We start from the raw sequence: 24,874 nt of genomic DNA on the forward strand, positions 1-24,874 counted from the left end.
TTCTGATCAATTTGATGTTATTTTAATGAACAAAACATTTGTTTTTCTTTCAAAAACAAGCACATTTCTAAGTGACCCCAAACTTTTCAACGGTAGTGTATATTGTGCATGCCATAGTAAAGTAAAAGAACAGCACCATGCACTTCCGTCTTGGATTGCAAGCACATGTACAAATCAATCACATTACCGTGTGATTTACAAGATCCCCGCCTGGGCCTTTAAGTACATCCTCAGTAGCTTTGTGCATCATTGAGCCATACAATCAAACTGAACATCAACCTTTATGAACCATTGGACATTTTTCATCAGATAGTGGCTTTCTATTGTATTCAATGTATACCAACAGAAGGCCACTTGACTGATTGTACCAAGTTAATGAGGTGAGCCATTGAGGAAAAGCAGCCAGGAGAGTAATTACTGAATCCAGAGCGCTGTACTGCAGCTCATCCCTGGGTCGTATTCTGCCGCTGTGGATCGGCAGGGGACTGGCTGGCTTGTGACGCAGTTTCCATCTCATTATCTCACGCTGTGTTCCTCCATTGTGCTCCTGTGTCCGTCACAGGAGTTTGTCTCTCTGCTCACATCATGACACTTAGTCCTCACATCTATATGAATCCTAGATGCTTTTTGGAACTGGGAAAGGTCTTTATTGTTTGTGTGATTAGTCCTCATTGGAATGAGTTTATCACTCATTTCCGGTAAACTCCTGCCCAATTCAGCACTGATTCTATCAGATTATGTGTTCTGTCAGTTCACAGTTTGAAAGTACATAGATACATGTATTTTCTATCTCATAAATGCAGTGTGTCCCAGTTGCGTAATTTCAGATAAACCTAGGGTATGGCAAAGTAATACAAATGCTAAAACATTTGATGAAAATTCCTCTGAAATGAATTTTGATCAAATTTAAGCTCATTTACTGCATTTCTACACTCTAGTTTATTTTAATATCAAGTCAAGCAGCAGTAACCTAGCCAAAACCATCTACTACAGCCATCTTTACCTCTGCACAGTTTTGAGAAAAAGTTGCGCTGTTCCCTACAGCTGCATAGATACGCTCTCCATAAAGCTAGCCAGCCATACAAACAGCCTTTCCTCCCGCTCCCAGGCATCCACATGGTCCTAAAGTCTGCCCACTGATACCACTAAACTGCATTTGCCTTTTAATCAGGGTTGGGATTATTTCCGTAACCTATTTTAAATTGTTCGTATAGAGCTAGGGTATGGCGACTGGTGTGTAGTAATAGCAGCGTTTTGTAGACCACCCTGGCTCCGGATTTGTTTGTTCCCTCCCTTTTGGTTTTTCTCTCTTTCCCTCAGCAGATGAGTAGGTAAGACCCTGGCAAGGGCATGTCCGGTGTCCTCATACTACTAATGGTGTGGTGAGTCCCTGGTCCTTGGAAAGGGAGAGACCACATGGCAGTCACTAACGTGTCCCCCTCTTCCCGTTCCTCCTCTATGCCCACAGCCTCGGGAGAAAGGGAGGATGCGGTTCCACAGACTCCAGAATGTACAGATAGCACTGGACTACTTAAAGAGGCGGCAGGTAAGGACCAATCACATTTGCCGAAATGCTAGAACATATGTGTAGAGGAATTTCTGATAACCATTTCACCATGTGAAGATATTGAAAAGCACACTGAATGCCCTCATCAAAACAGAAACCCTGCTCATACCATGACAGGACTAACCAATATCATAACCTCATAAAGGGTTCAATACCTCCCTCATCATGACTCACAATAGAGGACATGCTGAATCCATCTCCCAAGGGTGGTTACATCTCTGATTGCCCCTCCCCCACATCCACCACAGTCAGGAAGTGATAGAGATGGAGAACAGTGCTCACTGCCCAGCTGCAGCCTGCCAGACATGACGTCAGTGAAAGCAACCCAAGGCCTGAGACAAAGGATTCATAGATCATTAAATTATGCCATTGTTTTAATGACATACCAGGCCCATTCACACCTCATTCATATTCATAAACTGACAAATTAAAGATTCACATGCTTTTTTTCTATCCGGCTGTTGATTTAAGGCTGTACTGTATCATAATAAGGGTAGCGGTAGCATCAATGTTGCACTGAACTGTGGGATGGATAGATAAGATATTATATTATTACAAATAGCTATGCCCAGACTTGAAAAAGCACAATTTAGAGGGTGAAAGAAAATTGCCTCTGCTTTCGGTTTCACTGCTTGCTCTCTCATAATAAAATAAAATGGCATTTATTTGCACATGACAGGGATTGTCATGCATATCAATGAAAGGCCATGATTTAAACATCATGGCAAGTTATTTTCAATCAAATTAGGTAGAGTACCAAGCATGACAATTTTAGCCATTGGACCACAATAAAGTATTTGCATATGAAATTATGGATATTTGTTTGGAACAATATCAAACTGCATTAGTTTATTAGAATGAGGACATGATATTTCAGCACATGACATTTCAACACATTACTATAAGCTATAGTGCCGCCTTGTGGTATAGAGGTGTGGACTCAAGGCCACATAATAATAGTAAACTGTGATTTACTAGCACAACTTCGTTACCAGCATCTGTTTTGGGAATTTCCACTTGTTCTAAAAAGAGGATAGACATTACTCTCAGAATATGTATGCATTTTTATGCATCATTTTAAAGGGGATTTATAAATGATCTGTTACGGTAATCTGTTACGAGTATGACGGTAATACTGATGAACAAATTCAAATTATCACTAATGTGTATGTACCCTGTTTATTACAAGTTTAAAGACATATTAATAGGTTTTGGAAATAGAGACATCTACAGATGTTCTTCAGGGATGCTAACCTACCCTACTAAGAATAAAGGTGCTTTGCGGATCAATATAAAACATTTCTTAAGCTGTTTAAGTTGATGTAGATTTGGAATGCATCACTTCTGTGTATCATGCTTATTAGCCAACTGTGTATAACTCTTTTCTTCAGGTCAAGCTAGTCAACATCAGAAATGATGACATCACAGACGGGAATCCCAAATTGACGCTGGGATTGATATGGACCATAATTCTGCACTTTCAGGTAAGAGTTCATCTCAAATCACACATTTTGTTCATACTGTGTTTTTCATTTTCCAGCTGTGTGAATCTGTGCTAGTATCCTTTCTCCATTGCTGTATTTTTTTCTTAGCAAATGATAATCAGTGTGCATATGCTAGTGTTATTAATGTTAATTTGGTTGAGGATTAGGATGATCATATCCAGCTATATTATGTCACGCATGGAGCTGGGAGATGAGGTGTCTTGTTTTGACCAAATTAAGATCTCTGTAATTTAAAAGGTTCTGGATTGAGTATTATGTTTCTCTTACATTTTACAGAAAATGCTAGTATATTGAAGCCAGTGTGATTGAAAAGCTAACATGTTGCTTAAACTTGCTACATTTCTGTATGTTTTAGGATTTGCTTGCATATGTCACGATCGTCATAATGAATGGACCAAGGCGCAGCGTGCGTAGAGTTCCACATATTTTAATAAATCGAAACTCACCAAACAAAACAAACAAGCACAAACGAAACGTGACGTTCTGGGCTGCTCACAGGCAGCTACACAAACACAAGATCCCACAAACACAATGGGGAAATGGCAACCTAAATATAATCCCCAATCAGAGACAACGATAAACAGCTGCCTCTGATTGGGAACCATATCAGGCCAACATAGAATTATAATTCCCCTAGATAACCCACCCTAGTCATTGTCATGCCCCAACCACCATAGAGTATAAACAGCTCTCTATGGTCAGGGCGTGACAGTACCCCCCCCCCCCCCCAAAGGTGCGGACTGGGTGGGCATGTACCGTTGGGGGCGGCTCCGTTGCGGGACGAAGTACCCACTCCGCTCGCAGATATGTCATCCTCCATGGCGGCTCTGGTGCGGGGATCGTCGCTGGAAGCTCCGGACCGTGGGTCGTCGCCGGAGGAACCGGACCGTGGGTCGTCGCCGTAGGAACCGGACCGTAGATCGTCGCTGGAGGCTCCGGACCGCCGACCGTCTCAGGAGGTTCCGGACCGTGGACCGTCTCAGGAGGTTCCGGACCGTTCCGGACTGTGGACCGTCGTACTGGAGGCCTGGTGCGTGGAGCAGGCACAGGACGTACCAGGCTGGAGAGACGCACTGGAGGCTGAGTGCGTAGAGCTGGCACAGGATATACTGGGCCGTGGAGGCGCACTGGAGGTCTGGAGCGTAGAGCTGGCACAACCCGTCCTGGCTGGATGCTCACTTTAGCCCGGCAAGTGCGGGGCGCTGGCACAGGACGCACTGGGCGGTGAAGGCGCACTGGAAACACAGTGCGTAGAGCCGGCGCAGGATATCCTGGTCCGAGGAGGCGTACTGGAGACCAGGAGTGCTGAGCCGGCACAACCCGTCCTGGCTGGATGCTCATTTTCGCACGGCAAGTGCGGGGAGCTGGTACCGAGCGCACCGGGCTGTGAATGCGCACTGGAGACACAGTGCGTATCACCGCATAACATGGTGAATGAACGGTCACACACTCCTTGAAGCAAGTGCGGGGAGTTGGCTCTGGTCTGAAACCTGGCTCCGCCAACCACCCCGTGTGCCCCCCCCAATTGTTTTTTGGGGGCTGCCTCTCGTGCTTGCGTCTTGGTTGCGAACCCCGGAGTCGTCGTTGATCCTCCTTCGCTGCCTCCGTCTGCTTCCATGGCAGGGTCTTGTCCCCTGCCATAACCTCCTCTCATGTCCATGATGTCCTTCACTCCCTTTTCTCCCGGGCCCAGGATCCCTGCTCCTCCTGGCCACGCTGCTTGGTCCTTTGGTGGTGGGATCTTCTGTCACGATCGTCATAATGAATGGGCGCAGCGTGCGTAGAGTTCCATATATTTTAATAAATCGAAACTCACCAAAAACAAACAAGCACAAACAAAACGTGACGTTCTGGGCTGCTCACAGGCAGCTACACAAACACAAGATCCCACAAACACAATGGGGAAAATGGCTACCTAAATATGATCCCCAATCAGAGACAACGATAAACGATTGGGAACCATATCAGGCCAACATAGAATTATAATTCCCCTAGATAACCCGCCCTAGTCATTGTCACGCCCCAACCACCATAGAGAATAAACAGCTCTCTATGGTCAGGGCATGACAGCATAAGACTGACATTTGGTTCTGTTTGAACCATCTAAACCGGTGGTCACCAACCGGTTGATTGTGATCTTCAAGGTATTCCTAGTCGATCCCCAAACATTTCTGTTGAAAAGCCAACGATAAAGGCTTGTGCTACTTTTGTATTTTTTTTTAGTTGCTCTGTTGGCGGTAGGTGCACTTGATTCAAAAGCCCTGCTCTCCGGAAAGGCAAAGTGTTCACATTTTGAACCATTTCCTTTGTCTGAAAAGACAAACCCGCCTACCCGACAGACTGGGAGATCTGCGGCTACATCGAGTTTGCCTACTGCGCTAGCCAATCGGATTGCTCAAATCACTGTGCCTACAGCTTCCACAAACCCGACCACAGCAAATTTTGATACTAGCCTGCGTGAGATTTCAGAACTTTTAAAACCATAACCAGAGAGAGACTGTCAAAGAATACAGCAAAGAGCTGATGTTTTTATGAGTGAGTTCATGTTAAACATTTTATTCAGCACTGTCAACACTGTTTTTATTCAACACTAAAACACACTTTCCATACTTTCACTCACACAGCAGCTGCAATGAATGAGTAGCCAAGTGTATTAGCAGCTCGTCGTGTTTATTTTAATATTGAGGAATATTCCACTTTCTGTGGTCATAGGAACAACATGAATTTGTGCATGACTCGAGTTTCGCCATCAGGTGGAAGACAGTGTCCCCGCTCTGGTAGGGCTGTTGCGGTGACCATATTACTGTCACACTTAATGAGAGCTCATGAGCATAAGAAACAATGCCTTTTCCCCCCAACTTTTTCAAATCATAGTCGCACACCTCATGTAGCCTAGCCCATAGGCCTATATGTTTTGATAAGGCTTAAGGTAAGCACATTAATCTGCTTTACAAGGGATGTAGAGCCTAACTGGCATACATACGCAGCGTGTGAGTTTCAAGTTTGGGGAAGATCATTTTCACCATAAAAATGCATTACATACATAATTGTATTTGCGGTCACTTTTGATAATGGTGTTTTCCGCTAATGGAACATTCATGCGTATAGCCTACTACCGTGTGCGCATCGCTGCGCTTATAATGTGAAGAAATAGCCTAATAGTTTATCAGCATTTTAAGCTACACGTTCTGATCTGTTGCGTCAGCCACATTGCGTAAAAAACTTTTTTTCAATTTGGGATCTATCGCATCCCACAACTGTCCCAGACTATGTTTGGAATATTTATTTCTCGCACAAAATAGAATAGGTCAACGTTTGTACTATGGGTGAAAGTAGATTGACATAGGCTAGTGCTTTTGCTGTTTGTTAGGACATCTTGTTTCTAAGTGGCGAGTGGCACAGCGGTCTAAGACATTGCATCTCAATGCTAGAGGCATCACTACAGACACCCTGGTTCGAATCCAGGCTGTATCACAACCGGCTGTGATTGGGAGTCCCATAGGTCGGCGCACAATTGGCCCAACGTCATCTGGGTTTGGCCAGTGTAGGCCGTCATTGTAAATAAGAATTTGTTCTTAACTGACTATTTAGTTAAATAAATAAATAAAATAAATAAATAATCTTCAGTATACACCTAGGAATTGGATAAGGACACGCGCAGTTGCGTCTCCGATGTGTCTGTCTTCACTTGTAGCCTGTGAGAAAGACCCGATCACGTGATGGAGAGCCATGTGAGTGAGATGTGATGCTCAGCACTCAGGGAGAAGGGCACAATGGTCACTGGCCTCAAATTACATGGATTTATTTAGTGTGCATTACGGCCACACAAAGGAGATGCCGCCGTGAAATTCTAGGCATGTCAAATTGCGAATGAGTGACTGATGTAGTGTGTACAGCCTGCGCAAAAAAAACTAAGCAGAGCTCATCCCTTTCAAGCGACTTTTTTCAAATCGTCATTAGTCGCATCATGCAGCCTTACAATGTATTAAAAATCTAAACATATAGCCCAACGTTTGTAGAACAACTAAACTTACATTAACTCTAAATTAAGCATATACTGTAGGAATACCTATTTCTTTGTTAGCCGCTCAACACAGAATAGCCGTATGTGTACACTCCCTCAAATCGTTTGGAGAAAATATCCTTTCTATTTTGATCAGCTTCGTTCAATTGTATTCTTCATACTATAAAATAATGCCACAGAATTCTAAGCAAATCTTGTCTGCTAAATGAACTAGTGTAGCCCACAGCCATTTGGCATAGCCACATTAGGACCTAACATAAGGACAACTCAGAGTATGCTATTCTGTTCTTCTGAAATAGACTAAATTTTCTTCATATCATGCTTCTTTCGACCTGTCAAAAAAAGAAAATGGATTTATTGTGAAGGTGTAGGCTATATTACATGGATTTATTATACTTTTTAAAATGTAGATGTTCCAAAGGTCTGCATCAGTGGGTTGTGTGGAAGCCAGGAGATACTAAATGTATTTATGTTAATTAACAGTAAATTTCCGTGAGACCGACATTTGCTTGACAATTACCGGCTGACGAAATTGTGACCGCCACAGCCCTACTCTCTGGTCAGTCTCACTAGAGGAAAGGAAGGAGAGAGCAGTGACCCCGAGAGGCGGACCCTCTGCTGCTCTCACCCTCCCTCTGTTGAGACTAATGCTGTGTTAATAAAAACTGGGAACTTGGAAATCTCCGACTTCCGACTTCAGTGCGTTCAAGCCAACGGGAAACCCTGAAAAAAACAAGATCAACTCAGAATTCCAAGTTGGAAATTCGGGCATCTTTCTAGAGCTCCGACATTCTGACCTCAAGATCACTGACGTCATAATTTGACCTAGTTTTCCCCCCCTATTGTCTTGAAAACACCATGACAGATTAGTCCAGTAATATAAAAAAGCAAATTATTTCAATTTATACCCAGCTATGTCCTTGCAAGTGCTACACAAACTGATTTATTTTGTTGTCAAAGCTCGAGTTTTGAAATATATTTTGGTCTGAGAAGAACAATATTGGTAGGCCAGGTATATAGCCAGTATGCTGTGATAATGTATTAGGCCTTCTGCACAAACCTCATTCTTACAGAACTGTTTTTATTAGGTTAATGTAAACATTTTTAACTTCTGTTTAAAAAATCTGAGCCATAGATCTCAGCTTGCTTTTTGACAGCGAAAGTGATCTTGACTCAGAAAAGGTTGGTGACCACTCATCTAAACTATCAGTTTCTCTTTTTATAGCTGTTGTTCCCTCGTTGGCCACAAGATGTCAAACCAGTCTAACAAAGTGTCATGCCTATGGTTATTTTAACATAGGCCTACGTCTGTGGCAGTTTGCCTGCTGGCATATACAGGTAACTGCCAAAATAAAGGAAACACCAACATAAAAGGTCTTAATCGGGTATTGGGCAACTAGGAGCGTCCAGAACCGCTTCAGTGCGCCTTGGCATAGATTCTAAAAGTGTCTGGAACTCTATTGGAGGGATGCGAAACCTTTCTTCCACGAGAAATTCCATCATTTGGTGTTTTGTTGATGATTGTGGAAAAAAAGGCACCGCTCCAGAATCTCCCATAAGGGTTCAATTGGTTTGAGATCAGGTGACTGAGACACACACACACACACACACACACACACACACACACACACACACACACACACACACACACACACACACGCACACTTGCGGACAATGCAGTTCCTCTCGTTGAGCTGTGAGGTGAGTGGTTCTCTCTCTCTGTGTGTGTGTGTGTGTGTGTGTGTGTGTGTGTGTGTGTGTGTGTGTGTGTGTGTGTGTGTGTGTGTGTGTGTGTGTGTGTGTGTGTCGTCCTGGAACGACACGCACACACAGTGGAGAACACTGAACCACTCACCTCACAGCTCAATGAGAGGAACTGCATCGTCCGCAAGTGTGTGTGTGTGTTTGTGTCTCAGAGCTAATAGCTATCTGAGCTGAAATGGTGAAATGGTCATTACGTGTTTGTACTGTTTGTGCTTCAGTGTTGAAGTAAAAGGAGGGAAGAGGTTGGACACGTCCCTCCCTCCAGTGTTATGTGTTGTGTGATGACGAGTGCAGGAAATAGTTTGTTTGTATAGAGTAAGTATCCCTTCCTTCGTCCCGCCTGCAGTACTAATGTTCATCTGTTTTCGGTGTCCCCACACCCTGAGAACATTTGTGCCCATGTCTGTGTAGTACCACACACAGTCTTTACTGTGTTGCTGCAGCTGTACATTCACCAACGTGCATATGGAAGCTATTGGCTTGTATTAGGGGTCAAGCCGTAAACCCCTACACACACTCGCCTGCACACTGGGGGGTGTATGGCACATCAGTAGCAGCACTAGGATGATCTAGTGTTGCATTTCTGAGGCCTAGTGAAGCACAACTCGCTAGTGCCCAGTCTCTGTCTCTCTCTGTCTCTCTCTCTCTCTCTCTCTCTCATCTGTCTCCCCCGCTCTCTCTCTCTCTCGCTCTCGCTCTTGCTCACTGATAGTTAGCGTTATGACACCCTGACCTAGAACCAGACCATGGTAGAAGGACATGGAAAAATAAGCACTGATAGTTAGCGTTATGACACCCTGACCTAGAACCAGACCATGGTAGAAGGACATGGAAAAATAAGCACTGATAGTTAGCGTTATGACACCCTAACCTAGAACCAGACCATGGTAGAAGGACATGGACAAATAAGCACTGATAGTTAGCGTTATGACACCCTTACCTAGAACCAGACCATGGTAGAAGGACATGGACAAATAAGCACTGATAGTTAGCCACAGTTCATCTACAACAGAAAACACCTTGACAATCCAACAGACAGAGAGCAGCGATGTCTAGTTGCATGCTTCAACATCTACCCTCTCTCCTCTGTTGCCTGCACATCCCAGACTCATCGAGGTCTGATAAAAACACAAAAAAAAGACTGAATATTTTGAAAGTGAATCATTTGAAGTGCTTGTTGAAGAATAATTAAAGTTTTTTTCTTATGGCTTGGAATCATAAAACATCCTGACAGGTAGCTTGGGTGATGTGTGCCTACACCTGCCCCTGTCACTCATGCGAGCCGTTGGGCATTTGTACTAGCTAGTAGCTATGGACCTGTATATTCTTGATTTTTCAGGGTTGCAGGGCACAGAGGGAGAAAATGTTGATCAGTTATGTGTGGGGTTTAAGCCCAGCTGGCAGAAACACTATGTGACATAGCGATGAACCCAACCCTGTTTGGATGCTACGTGACTCTATTAAAAAGAATTTGGAAGGACTAAGTTGACATTACCTTTAGTATGATGATCCAGCCATTCGGTCATGCTCATCCAATGACATTGTATTACTTCTCTGATATTTTTTCTTTTAAGAATGTCTTCTGAGAATGTGTCATTCATCCGTCACTTGCTATGGTTTGATAGGAACTGAAGCTATAAACTGTAGCGATTAAAGTTATACAGAAGTGTTTCAGACTACTACCTCTTGTTGACAATTGGTTTACAAAGTCGTCTCCCAGGTGCGTTTACATACTGAATACATTGAAGTCCCTGTGGTATTCCCTACAATGGGACGCATATTGCATACCCCCCTTGGGACAAGGCATTGAGAAGACTGGTGCATTGTCTTCCTTTCATGTGAATAACTGCAGTGAAACCTGAATACTTTGCCATGACGATGCTCCATACTGTAGCTCTTTGGTCTCTGCAGTGTCGTCTGACTGACAGTCAAGGTCTCCAAGGGTTACGGTCAAGGTCCTGTTAGATGTCTCAATAAACTGAGGTCCGGAGAGGCACACGAAAACAAATGTGGAGGCCTTGACTTGTTTCACCAGGGTTGATAATACAGGTGAATGTGACAGGATGAAGTCTTCCATCTCAATATAATGTACACGTCTCTCTTCCCTCCTTCCATCCTTCCACCCCTCTCTAGCCTTTGTCATTGGCAGATCAAACAAGAGATTAAAGACAGAGCTATTTGCAGGGAGCACTAACATCCTGTTAGACAGGTGGATAAAAAGGATGAAAGGATAAAGTATGATGACTTTGCAAAAAAGGCTAAGATGAGTCAGCAAAATATAGGCCTATATATTAAGACTTTATTTGATGCTGAAAGACTGTAATTACATTTTCCACATTGGTTTGCAATGAATGACAAATTACAGTTTTTCAAAACTCTTATATTATTGAAACACCACATGAATGAATATGAACATTTACATAGTAAGTAGATTTCTATGAAAGTAAAAATAGGCTGCTCGTGTGTTGTGGTTGATCAAGTAGTTTTGCTTTTGTGCTAAGTATACTGTGTATTGTGTATGTACTGCAGCCAGCCAGGTATACAGTATGTAAACTGCAGGGCCTAGCAGACTGTAACCTTCAGGGGAAATGTCACTGCCGTCAGAATAGAGCCAGAGCCTGGTGGGACAGTTATTTTTAGTTGGGCTATGCAAAGAAATGATTTATACTATTTCAATCAACACTCATCCTGAGGCCTTGCCAGTTTAGCTCAATTTGTCAACTCACTTGTGGTTGTTCGGAACATTTTGTTGAATATTTTAAAAAACACAAGCTTTATATGCCTTATATGACCGTACTTGCTACATATGTCACATATATAATGACATATAATCGAATCATTATGTATGTTCCATAGGTCATATACATGAGTCACTTCCTGTGAAAAGTGTATACTGTATTTTCCCCCATTTGAAATGGGATGGCAATGGTCCGATTGGATAATAGTGTTTGTTTAAACCATTGGACTCAAGCCCCACCTCTGGCTTTGCGATTGTATACAGTCTGATTGATAGGCAAAGTCAAAGTGCTTTGTTAGCCTAGCAGGATTTGCATCGGCTGCTTTTGTTGACACATGCTGCCCTGTTATTTTTAAAGCCCCTATGATAGGCAGGGATTCTCTGCTTGGTACGGCCTATCAGGTTAGGCCAACTTTCTGAGCAAAGTTTTCCCATACGGTGTAATCAGTGGTCATCAGCCGGCAGAGCAGAAAACCGACAGCCATCTGATCCTGTCCCGCTGCCGCACCTCGCTCCCTCTGCCCTCCTCAGACCGGCAGCCTCGTTACAGACAGGCACATTTGGGGAAACTTAATACCCGAAGGGGGTCTGGAGGTGCCCGTGTTTACACTTCAGATGAGGAGGACATCACAGGAGGACAGACCAAAACAGGAACTAGGACTGTTTCTCTTTCTTTGAGCTGTGAAGTAGAAACTTGTGGGACGTGGCTGTGCCTCTGCCTCTCCTGCAGTGCATTTATGGTGTTGTTGGATTAGCCGGGCCAGGGAAATGTTTCAAAGGTCAGAGACTGAGAGACGATTCCTGAGAGCAGAGCAGAGTTGAGAGGAGAGGAGAGCAGTCACAGAAGAAAGGAGTGACAGAAGGAAGTGCCTGGGAAATTTTAGCTTCTTTTGGGAGACAGACAGACTTTCTCTCTCCAGCTAACCCAGCGCTGTGTGGAGGGGAGGGGTGTTTGTGTCTGCTGCCGGGCTGCCTGCCGTAGCTTCCTCTCCGCCCCCTTGGAGGAAAACTATGGCTGCCTCTTGGTGGAATAACGGAGCTTTGGATCAAGTTAAGTTCACTCACGGAATCCCAGTGTGAAATTAGGAACTTAACGCTGTTTATAGAAAGGGAACTTAGGACAGTCATGGGCAATGTGTGTGGCTGTGTGCGGGGCCCCAAGGAGGAATGCTATGTGGATCCCACCAAAGCTCCGCTCAGCCCTGAGTCCAAAGAGCTCCACGGCCGGCGCTACTTCCAGAGGAAGAAGAAGAGGAAATCGGGGGAGTTTCAGCGGCCGGAATCCCTCCGGAGCCGAGGAGGAGAAAGTGTCCAGAGTGAGGCGGATATCCCCAGAAGGGTAGAGCTCCAGCATGGAGCAGACAGGAGCATCAGGGAGAGCCAGGCTGGGGCACCAGAAGGGGAGACACCCAGACCTAGGCTGGGAAGTATCAGCAAAGGGGTGTATGTTGGGGAGGTCCCCAAAGTTCCTCTTGGGAAGAAGTTAGCATTGCGATCTGGATGGATTTCTGCACACCAGACAGACAGAGAGGAAAAGCTCCATGGCATCACCAAGACCTCCAAGAGTATCACTCCTAAGGATGGTCTGCTGGAGAAGAAGCTGCTACATAGGCAGCTGAGGCGGGCGGTGACATTCGGAGCCGTGGAGCATATGCTCCGGACCCTGAGAGGAGGCGGAGATCACAACCTATCTGGGAACCTAGACGGGCTCCCCAAAATCATATGGAGCACTCAAGTGCACAGGAAGAGGAGGAGGAAGTTTCACAGCTGTTCTGATGGAGGGTCCCGCTCTCCAGATTATTTGGAGCCTCTCCAAGCATCTGCCAAGTGTACATCCGCCCAACAAGAGGTAAACTAAGTGCAGGCTATTTATAGCCAGCCAACATGTGTGGACCAAAATGTAATGTGCTACCGTATCAGTAGCTTGCTACTGTAACTCTGTAATACTGTACAACTGGTGGCTTGGTTTGGTTCCTCTTACATGATACAGATGCACTGTTATTCTGAAATAGCAAACATGATCTTTGCTTTCGTATGTTTTCATTCTTCTGTGAAGTGTTGTTCTATTGCAGTGGTGTTGCATGGAGACAGTGTTTGTGTTGATGTGTGATTGGACTTCACAGCACAATCTTTCCGTATGCTGTACTGGCAGACTGCTAACCGCCATTTGCTCTCTAAAATCAATCAGAAGACAACTATAATTATACTATGACATAGTCTAAGATTCTCTTTGAGTCAAACAACAACATAACTGGCATCATTACATGCTGTGATGTGGAGCTGTAATATACAGCCTACAAAGCCACAACACATGGACACAGAGATAATTAGAAAGCGCTGAGTAGTTAATTAGCTTGTTTCACTGCTATGATTCTCCTCACAAGATATTTCACTCAGCAGTGTTTCTTGTGAGCCTCCCCTCTGCTCGAGCTTGGCTACTAAGGTTCTACCCATTATGTCAAACCAGATTCTAAACTGTTTTTTGATCTTTAAAATGTTGTATACCTCAGTGATAAACAGCTGGCATTTGGAAAGGTTATTTGTTCTCTTTGATTCTCCTTGAAATGTTGATGTTTTGATTACCCAGGTCCATATAACTCTCCCACTCCTTACTTCTAAGACACAGTTTATATCAGTGTCTGTGTTTTGCTACTAGATTTCCCAGCTTTCGGATTCTAAAGGTAAAATACCAAAGGAAGCAGCTTATCACGGCAGGACCACTATTTTCCATGACGTAATTCCAAGTATAGGAAAGTGCAACAACCTTGGGGTCATTTGAGCAATTTTTACACAAATTAGTGGTCCATCTGGCAGCACATAGCATCATCTTTTTAGTATGCCCCCAAATCTACTGAACACGACTGCTACAATATGTTGTGTTACTCACATTCAACCCCAATTTCAATGTCCATTTTTGCTTGCTCACCGGTTTGGGACAGATTTAGGGCTACGGTTAATAGATAGTTGGAATTTTGTTGACAGTTAGTTGAACATACAGTATACTGAACATCTACAAACCATATATTTGGGACTTTCCAAATAAAGTGCTAGCATCATTTTGCTTACTCAACGATTGTTAAAGTGTAGCTAGGTCAGCATTGCCTAGCGAAACATGAAGCATGACAACAGCAGGAAGAGGCTCAAAGGTCACTTCCTGTTGTCAAGGTCAGAGGTGATCATGTTTTTCCTCCAGCATAGATACATGGAATTGCTTCCTAATGTCGACTGTGTTGAAACGTCAGGGGAATGTGTTTGGTTTAAGATCATCGTACCCTTACTCTTTAACTTGTGCCAACAAATGGATTATTTATTATCCAGCTGCCAATTTGAGATGTCCAATAGGGACACTGATTCAGTATGAACCAAATAAGGAATTACTGAGGTGTAGCTGTATGAATTTGGTGCAGACATTTATCATGTGTGTATTCATTCAACACAATATAATGAATGTAGCACATTTATGTTGTTATTAGTTATTCTATCTGTGACTCTAGATTGGCTCCCAATTCAAACATATGTTCCTAACATCGGAAGTATTTCCATGAGGTATGATATACTTTATTGTTCCCGATATAGTCTGTCTCACCCATATGCTTGATGGTAATTTAGGTGTTTGATGGTAATGTAGGTGTAATGACTAGTTTATGTTGTTCCTTATAATAACTTGTTTGTGTTGTTCCTCTCCAGATCTCTGAGATCCATGTTTGCGGGGAGTCAGAGGACATGACAGCCAAGGAGCGGCTGCTGATGTGGTCCCAGCAGATGACAGAGGGCTATGTGGGTGTACGCTGTAACAACTTCACCACCTCCTGGAGGGATGGGAGGCTGTTCAATGCTATCATTCACAAATATAGGTAACGCCATTTACAAATACAGGCAATGCCATCATTCATAAATATAGGTAACACCATTTACAAATACAGGCAATGCCATCATTCACAAATATATGTAACACCATTTACAAATACAGGCAATGCCATCATTCACAAATACATGTATAACACCATTTACAAATACAGGTAACACCCTCATTCATAAATACAGGTACCACTTGATATAACCTGTATCTGAAAAAGAGACCCCTGTATCACCAATCCCTATATTTAATTTAAATTCCAGCACAGTGGCCTTATTGTTTGCTTTACAATGCTTTTTTAGGGATATATTTAAAAAATATATATAATTAGTCTTTCATCAGGGTTTAACTGGAATATCACCTCATATGAGTATATTTCCAGTTTATAACAGCAACAATTTACAGTTCATAAGAACATAACTATTTTCCTCCTTTGTTTACTTTTGTGTCTTTTGCTGAGTCACGTCTGTGATTCACCACCACATTTTGAGTCTTGGACTTCTCTGTTTCCCATCAACCCAATAAGGCAGCACTTAGTGGTTGCATTTTCAGTTAGACAGTATCGGATTTCAGACCCTGTATTTTCTACCTTGTTGGACTGACCTAAAATGACATGAACTAGACTGCAGTAGATGGAAAGGTATTTCTCCTTTCTCCCGCCTCTCTTTTGTTTGTTATGGTCAATGTCACATCACTATTTGCAGTCCTAGCCTTCTTAAGTTCAATGGACACATAACCCAACACAAGTTATTGATGTATGTGTGGGTCATGTGGAATTGTTTAACTTAACCATTGACCTCTTTTTGGCTGGCCTGACTGTCTTTGGCTCTTGAGCAAACGCATATTTATTTCTCTGGAAAGTCTGGGACTGCACTGTGTCCCTAGGCATTTCCTCTGTAGTTAGCTTACTATTTACAGAAGTATATTAGAGGCTCATTTAACATTGCTAACAATTTTTTCCTCACACTAAAACTTTTCTACAAACAAATATGTTTTCTTCAATGAGAAGTTCCTTACTAATACCAACATATTTCAAGAAGAATAGTGTGTGCTGAAATAGCTGAAATAACCTAAAACATAACAAAACAAACAACCCTAAATGTTTATTTGCCAAAATACTACATTTGTGCTCTTCCACATCCAAAAGTATCACATATTAACATTTCATAAAACAGATGAGCTCCATTAGTATGTTCTCTTCCTTTGCAGACCTGATCTGGTAGATATGGGCAGAGTGTCGGCTCAGACTAGCCGGTCAAACTTAGAACAGGCCTTTGGTGTGGCTGAACGGCTTGGGGTGGCCAGACTACTGGACCCCGAGGGTGAGTTGTTCTGTTGATCCACATGCTCGTCTCTAACAGTTTGTTTGACACAGCAGGTTAACATTTGCCATTAACACCTCTTTGCTAGAGTAAATCAGCTTGAAGAAATGCAATGCATTATTACCCGAGTGGGGAGATGACTTCTATACACAGCTTTACTTACAGATGCAGGATCTTCACTTGATCACCATGCTGCAGGATAACTTTCCTGCAGTGCAGGAAATGTGTAACTTGTAGTGTATTTAAGCTTTAAAAAGACTTCTAAACTGTGTAATTTCCAATTTCAGAGTTTATTTTCCCTTATGAAAAATGTATTAACCTCTAAAAATATTCCCATTTAATTGTAATTCACATAATATTTGACATTTCAGGTTGCTGCATGATTATTTTCCTGCTGTAGCAAACTGCCTCAAATTAAGATCCTACAGTTATACTGGCTGCTATTTGTTTTATTAGATGCTTTACAAAATGAAAACGACACAACAAGCATATGGCATAAATAGGATTCAAATAGCCCAGAGTATTCACGTCTGATTTTAAAAACTTTCTGGTATCATGTACAGTACCTTATGATGACCGTGTTGTGTATTTGATCTAATTTCACCTTTTCTCACCAGACATGGATGTGCAGTCTCCTGATGAGAAGTCGGTCATCACATACGTCTCCACACTGTATGATGTATTCCCTAAAGTACCTGATGGTGTTGACGGTGTCAATGCAAATGTACGTACATGATGAACAGATTCTTGTACAGCACACTTAAATCTCCTATGCAATTATAGTTAAGAAAATTGTTTTGTATTTAAAAAAAAATATATATAATGAAAGCAAAGTTCACCTCAATACAAAGCAGCATATTCCTATTAACAGCATGGGTTGACTTATACCTTTTAAGCCATTGACTGCAGTGTACTTTCCTCTTGAAAGCGAACACAGTAAAATGTGTTTTTATGAATGTGATTATCACCATGTTAAATCAATCACTGCATGTACAGTTGAAGTTAGAAGTTTACATACACTTAGGTTGGAGTCATTAAAACTTGTTTTTCAACTACTCCACAAATGTATTGTTAACAAACTATAGTTTTGGCAAGTCGGTTAGGACATCTACTTTGTGCATGACACAAGGAATTTTTCCAACAATTGTTTACAGACAGATTATTTCACTTATAATTCACTGTATCACAATTCCAGTGGGTCAGAAGTTTACATATACTAAGTTGACTGGGCCTTTAAACAGCTCCAGAAAATGATGTCATGGCTTTAGAAGATTCTGATAGGCTAATTGACATAATTTGAGTCAATTGGCGGTGTACCTGTGGATGTATCAAGGCCTACATTCAAACTCAGGGCCTCTTTGCTTGACATCATGGGAAAATCAAAAGAAATCAGCCAAGACCTCAGAAAATAAATTGTAGACCTCCACAAGTCTGGTTCATCCTTGGAAGCAATTTCCAAATGCCTGAAGGTACCACGTTCATCTGTACAAACAATAGTACGCAAGTATAAACACCATGGGATCACGTAGCCGTCATACCGCTCAGGAAGGAGACGCGTTCTGTCTCCTAGAGATGAACGTGCTTTGGTGCGAAAAGTGCAAATCAATCCTTGAACAACAGCAAAGGAACTTGTGAAGATGCTGGAGGAAACAGGTACAAAGTATCTATATCCACAGTAAAACGAGTCCTATATCGACATAACCATGAAAGGTCGCTCAGCAAGGAAGAAGTCACTGCTCCAAAACCACCAGAAAAAAGCCAAACTACGGTTTGCAACTGCACATGGGGACAAAGATCGTACTTTTTGGAGAAATGTCCTCTGGTCTGATGAAACAAAAATAGAACTGTTTGGCCATAATGACCGAAGAACACCGAAGAACACCATCCCAACCGTGAGGCACGGGGGTGGCAGCTTCATGTTGTGGGGGTGCTTTGCTGCAGGAGGGTCTGGTGCACTTCACAAAATAGATGGCATCATGGGGATGGAAAATTATGTGGATATATTGAAGCAACATCTCAAGACATCAGTCAAGAAGTTAAAGCTTGGTCGCAAATGGGTCTTCCAAATGGACAATGACCCCAAGCATACTTCCAAAGTTGTGGCAATATGGCTTAAGGACAACAAAGTCACGGTATTGGTGTGGCCATCACAAAGCCCTGACCTCAATCCTATAGAAAATTTGTGGGCAGAACTGAAAAAGTGTCAGGAGGAATGGGCCGAAATTCACCCAACTTATTGTGGGAAGCTTGTGGAAGGCTACCCAAAACGTTTGACCCAAGTTAAACAATTTAAAGGCAATGCTACCAAATACTAATTGAGTGTATGTAAACCTCTGACCCACTGGGAATGTGATGAAAGAAATAAAAGCTGAAATAAATAATTCTCTCTACTATTATTCTGACATTTCACATTCTTAAAATAAAGTGGTGATCCTAACTGACCTAAGACAGGGACTTTTTACTTGGATTAAATGTCAGGAATTGTGAATTTAAATGTATTTGGCTAAGGTGTATGTAAACTTCCGACTTCAACTGTATATTTCACACAGATCCTTTGAATTCACATCAGTGACAAGTATTTTTGCCTTACCTTTGGCATACTTCCTTGACTGTATTCTTTACTTGGATCTCAACTTTGATTCGAAACTTGATTCTTGGCTGGGATTGGCCACAGATGTTATATGCAAATATGCATTCCATTGCATCACTCATATGTCTATTGGAAGGCATTTTTTTCAATCTGGCTTTGTTGAGGCAAATACTGTAAGTCTGAGCATGATGCTAAAAGGGAGTATTTAGCTGCTGAAAGCCCTCTGAGAAAATTGTAGAAATGTTCTTTTAAAGGCGATGGAAGAATGCTGAAATGTGTGTACACTAATAACCACAGCAAAGAGTCTTAACTACTTGTTTTTGTAGTTTAGTTTGTATAGCACCAACTGTTCAAATAAATATTATGACAAGTTGCCCTATAGATGTATTGCTTGAACGACTTGAAATACGCTCAAAAATACGCTCTACCCCAAGAACTTGGTCCATTTAGAAAATGCACATATCCCTACATGAGCCAATGTATTGATTAATACTGATATTCTTTTTCTTAACAGGATGTTGATATCAAATGGGTAGAGTACCAGAACATGGTGAATTACCTGATCCAGTGGATCAAACACAACGTGGGATTGATGTCAGACAGAGCGTTCCCTAACAACCCAGTGGAACTAAAGGTAAAGCACAAAGGAAATGTCATTACAGATCAAATGCAGCTTGAATGAACACATTTTCTGCCATATTGAATGGTAGAAAGATCCCTAATTTGATCAAGAATGAACCTCCAATAAGCCTCCAATATCTGGAGTGTTTGTCTGGTTGGTTTTCAGTAAGCTGGATATCAGTTTATAGAGCTTGGCCCTGAAAGCCTGAGGCTAGGAGCCCAAGCTCTCTGAGGCTTCAAATGGCCCCATAAGTAGCGTCATGTTAATGAAATGAAATATTAAAGCGAGCTATATTGACAGGTGTCAGAGAGCAGCTCTGTTTATTTCAAATAGTCCATAGCTGCTAATACAACAGGAGCTCTGTGTGGTACAGTAATTTCAAAGCAGACTAGTGTGAGTATACACAGATATTAGATGCATATATGATAGCAGAGACAAAATGTATTGATTCTATTGATTCAATATTTCTCTGATATGTGGCTATGTTTGCACTGAACTAATGTTTTTTTTTTACAGGCACTTTATACACAGTACTTGCAGTTTAAAGAGAATGAAATCCCACTGAAAGAAACCGAGAAGAGCAAAATCAAGCATCTTTACAAAATGCTGGAGGTATGCTACCGTGACACAGCTCTTTCCAAACCAGCAAACTACAATGAACTTAACTAAGATGTTGCTGTGTATGTGTTGGGGGACAGGTGTGGATGGAGTTTGGTCGTATCCAGCTGCCTCAGGGGTTTCACCCCAATGATGTGGAGAAGGAATGGGGCAAGCTGATCGTGGCCATGCTGGAGAGGGAGAAGAGCCTGAGGCCTGAAGTGGACAGGTATGAAGGGTCATCCTTCTGATGCTGCTGGTGCACCACACACTACTATGATTTGTAATTCTAATCCCGTATTTACATGACAGCCATGTAAGTCATGTAAGTACATGAGCTAACTAAGATTGAAGATTTTACCCAATTGCCTGATTAGAATGACTATGAAAAAACTGTATTTAGTGATTGGTTTCAGGGTCAATGGTGAGTGCTCTGGTGAACTGCTTATTTGTGTTACATGAAGTCCCCCTCTTTTATAATTAGACGTTTGTGTCTAAACTTCTGTTTAAGGATGTGCAGTAATTTGATTATTCTGTGGTTCATGAAATGACATGGTCTTTACCCTTGTACATGCTGTGGTCTGTGGTTTGGTTAAATTCTGAGTTCTTCAAACTGAGGTATCTATTTTTTCCCTAAAAGACACTTTCTATGTCTCAGATCAGGTTTGTAGGCATTAATTGTGCTGTGATTCCATGCCTAGTGTATCGGCTCAAGCCATTCAGTGATATTTTTCAGGTACTTTAGAGCGCTGATGGTGGGTGTTCCCATAATCTCTTGTCAACATCAGGTTGTTAAAAAGCTGACATTCTGGCACAGTCACAGGCACATTGTACTCTTATCATGACATCTCGCATGAATGGTTTTTGGACTGCAGGTACTATTTATGTTGGAAATCACCTGGCTTGTTGATATCTGGTAATGTTGTGTGATATTATCTAGATAACTATTGGCTTTGCAAACCAATAGAAGCCCAGTTGTACAGTATGTGCCACAACCCCTGTTACCATAAACTGTTACCAGGATTGTGGAGTAATTGATTACATGTAATCAGCAGCATACTGTACTAGCATACCACCCTGCATCCCACTGCTGGCTTGCCACTCAAGCTAAGCAGTGTCGGTCCTGGTCGCGCCCTGGATGGGAGACCAGATGCTGCTGGAAGTGGTGTTGGAAGGCCAGTAAGAGGCACTCTTTCCTCTGGTCTAAAAAAAATATCCCAATGCCCCAGGGCAGTGTTTGGGGACATTGCCCTGTGTAGGGTGCCGTCTTTCGGATGGGACGTTAAACGGGTGTCCTGACTCTCTGTGATCACTAAAAGATCCCATGGCACTTAATGTAAGAGTAGGGGTGTTAACCCTGGTGTCCTGGCTAAATTCCTAATCTGGCCTTCATACCATCATGGCCACCTAATCATCCCCATCTTCAAATTGGCTCATTCATCCCCCCTCCTCTCCCCTGTAACTATTGCCCAGGTCTTTGCTGTAAATGAGAATGTGTTCTCAGTCAATTTACCTGGTAAAATAAGGGTTAAAAATGTAATAAATGTAACTGATTGCAAAAAAACCGGTAACTGTAATCTGTTAAATTACCAGCAAAAATATTGTAATCAAATTACAGATTTGAAAAACTAAATTAATATTTATAGGATTACTTTTAATTCAGAAAGGATTATTATGACACTTTTCTGTTTTCTCAATGACATTCAAATAAGCATTGAAAAAAAGCTCAGGTAGATTTTTTGGTGGTCTCTGACCACAAGTCAGAGACCACGATGAGGAAACACCAAATGTGTTTGATGGATAACGTGAAAAGATGAGGAATTGGCTTTTGTAGGCCAAAGTCTTCTAATGGTGTGACTGCTGTCGGCATCCAAAGATGATCCAACTTGAATAAAGCTAAGGACAACAGCAGTGGTGGTACACATATCACTTATGATTGTTATCTACATAGCGCATTGATGTGAATCACACTGCTGCTCTCTCATTTAGCTATTTGCGCGTTATGGATTGTGGTCGTTATGGATGGCTGTTCACAAATATTTATTTGTATTTTAACCCAATAATGGTTGAATTGAAGAAGTTTAAGCTGCTTATCAATCATTGATTTTGCGACCAGTGGACAGACAGTGAAAATTCACTCTTGCAACAGCTGCATAGTGTGGATCCCAGCCTATGGAAGAAAAGTTTGAGGGAGTTCCTCCCTTCTAAACTCCTCCGTGGCATTGTGCTCCATACTGTCAAAAAATAGTTTCATTTAAGAAGACCATGAGTGGAGCTATTATTGCTCAATTAAATTTGTGTTGATAAAAAAAATTGCATAGGCCTCAGGGACACATGCTCAAATTGGCATACTTTTGATAGACTTAAACAGCTGTAAATTATCGAGATATCAAAGTGTCACCTACAAAAACGTAAACAATAGTCCTATAGCAAATGCAGAACATGGCATACATTTTTCACATGCAAATAGCACTTTTCGGTAGTGCTCAAAGCATGCCATTCCATGAGAGCAACATTTATTTTTCGACTCGAAGCAATGAGTACAATCACTCCTCCATGACAACAACATCATAAACAACAGAGTTGGCTAATAAGTCCTTACTTTTTGGGTTATGCTCAGGTAAAACAATTTGGCTAATCTATATTACCAAGATCTATTACTGAAGATCAAGGGGTATTAAATTAATTGGAATGACTGGAAATCTGGCAAACTTTGTTTTTAATGTAAAGATATAGCCTAATCAAATGAGAATCAGTAGTATAAAGCAATGGGTTAGAAGAAGCCTACATAACCAACCCATAAAGCAAATGCAACATCCATTTATGACCAGCTATGTAAACATTGATTTGTCCTGCAATAGATGTCTATCAATTTGTAATATACATTTTTGTCTTCTTCTAACGCCTCTTAAGGGGAAGGTAATCTAAAAGTAACTGAAAGTAATCAGATTACTTTACTGAGTTTGAGTTATCCAAAAGTTACGTCACTGATTACAATTTTGGAAAGTTACCTAGTAACTGTAACGGATTACATTTAGAAAGTAACCTACCCAACCCTGACTGTTACTGTCTGAACCTGTAATGAATTGTACAAATAATGCCATGAGCTTCTATGGCCTAGGGCAACATGTTCTTTAAGGTGTGGGTTCTATTTTATTGTCTCTTCACCTCGTTGCATGAGTACAAGGATGGGCCTATAAAAGGGGGAGAAGAAAACACTTTGTGTCAGTTGGACCTGTGAGTGTGTGTATGTCTGTGCTGGAGTTCCTATTTCAGATGGAAGCGAAATTAGCTAGCTAGTGTGATTCTCTGAGTGGCTCAGTATAGTCCTATAGTCTTCTAGCATGCACAACAACATGGCATACAACATGGGATACAGCACTGTCTCGTCTGTGAGCAACAGCACTCTCTCAGGACCAGCCATAGAGCCGCTGCTCTCCAGCACTGCCGTCTTTCCAATGTTTCTCAATAACAACTCTGTGTATGGATCAAGGTGATGTTAACTATTAGAAGTCAGGGCTGTCCAAGCTTTTCTTGTTTGTTTGTTTGTAGATGTATTTTCTGCAGATGGGATTTTCAAATGGAACTGATGCCACTGTAGTGCCACACCTTTGTTGTTTATTCTGTAAAATGACATCTTTAATATGAATGTCAATTATTGTATTTTTTCTTTTAGGCTTGAAATGTTGCAGCAGATTGCAACCAGAGTCCAGCGGGACTGTGTCACTGGAGAGGACAAACTAGCGTTAGCACGAACTGCCCTGCAGTCTGTAAGTACATAAGAATTTGTTCTTAACTGGCTGGCCTAGTTAAATAAAGGTTAAATATAAAAAATTAAATAAAAATTGGAACAGCATATTCACAACAAAAGCACAGAATACTCCAGGTCCTGCTTTTACTGATGTTTATTTGATGAGGCAAATTTTGTGTCTATTTTTTTTACATCATTATTGTTATTGAACTTTGTAATAGAAAAGTACATCACCAACTGTTTGGACATTTTCTTTTTTTCTCAGGATGCCAAGAGACTAGAGTCTGGGGTCCAGTTCCAGAACGAAGCAGAGGTCTCTGGGTACCTTCTGGAATGTGAGAACCACCTGAGACAGCAGGTGGTTGACATCCAGATTCTACTGGACGGGAAGTTTTACTGCTCCGATCGGCTTGTTCAAAGGTGCAAACTCACTGCTTTCTCTAAATGCCATGCAACACATATAAATAAACATAACATTTGTTGTGAAATCTTCATTAAACTGATAAAAAAATCATTCAACTATATTTCTAAACATATCA

At 41.9% G+C, this 24,874-nt stretch overlaps 1 protein-coding gene across 1 annotated transcript in view; it reads left to right on the forward strand.

Moving 5' to 3' along the window:
* The window catches only part of LOC120045929 (dystonin-like), a 195,751-nt gene that overhangs the window by 62,709 nt on the left and 108,168 nt on the right, over nucleotides 1-24,874 (forward strand). Inside the window, exons 7-16 of the mRNA XM_038990855.1 lie at nucleotides 1,469-1,546; nucleotides 2,959-3,051; nucleotides 15,285-15,451; nucleotides 16,663-16,775; nucleotides 17,393-17,499; nucleotides 19,880-19,999; nucleotides 20,504-20,599; nucleotides 20,686-20,813; nucleotides 24,261-24,354; nucleotides 24,601-24,755. Of these exons, the coding sequence (XP_038846783.1) occupies nucleotides 1,469-1,546; nucleotides 2,959-3,051; nucleotides 15,285-15,451; nucleotides 16,663-16,775; nucleotides 17,393-17,499; nucleotides 19,880-19,999; nucleotides 20,504-20,599; nucleotides 20,686-20,813; nucleotides 24,261-24,354; nucleotides 24,601-24,755 (1,151 nt within the window). The remainder of the gene's footprint in view (nucleotides 1-1,468; nucleotides 1,547-2,958; nucleotides 3,052-15,284; nucleotides 15,452-16,662; nucleotides 16,776-17,392; nucleotides 17,500-19,879; nucleotides 20,000-20,503; nucleotides 20,600-20,685; nucleotides 20,814-24,260; nucleotides 24,355-24,600; nucleotides 24,756-24,874) is intronic.

This window comes from Salvelinus namaycush, chromosome 4 (assembly GCF_016432855.1).
Source record: "Salvelinus namaycush isolate Seneca chromosome 4, SaNama_1.0, whole genome shotgun sequence".
Taxonomy (NCBI): domain Eukaryota; kingdom Metazoa; phylum Chordata; class Actinopteri; order Salmoniformes; family Salmonidae; genus Salvelinus; species Salvelinus namaycush.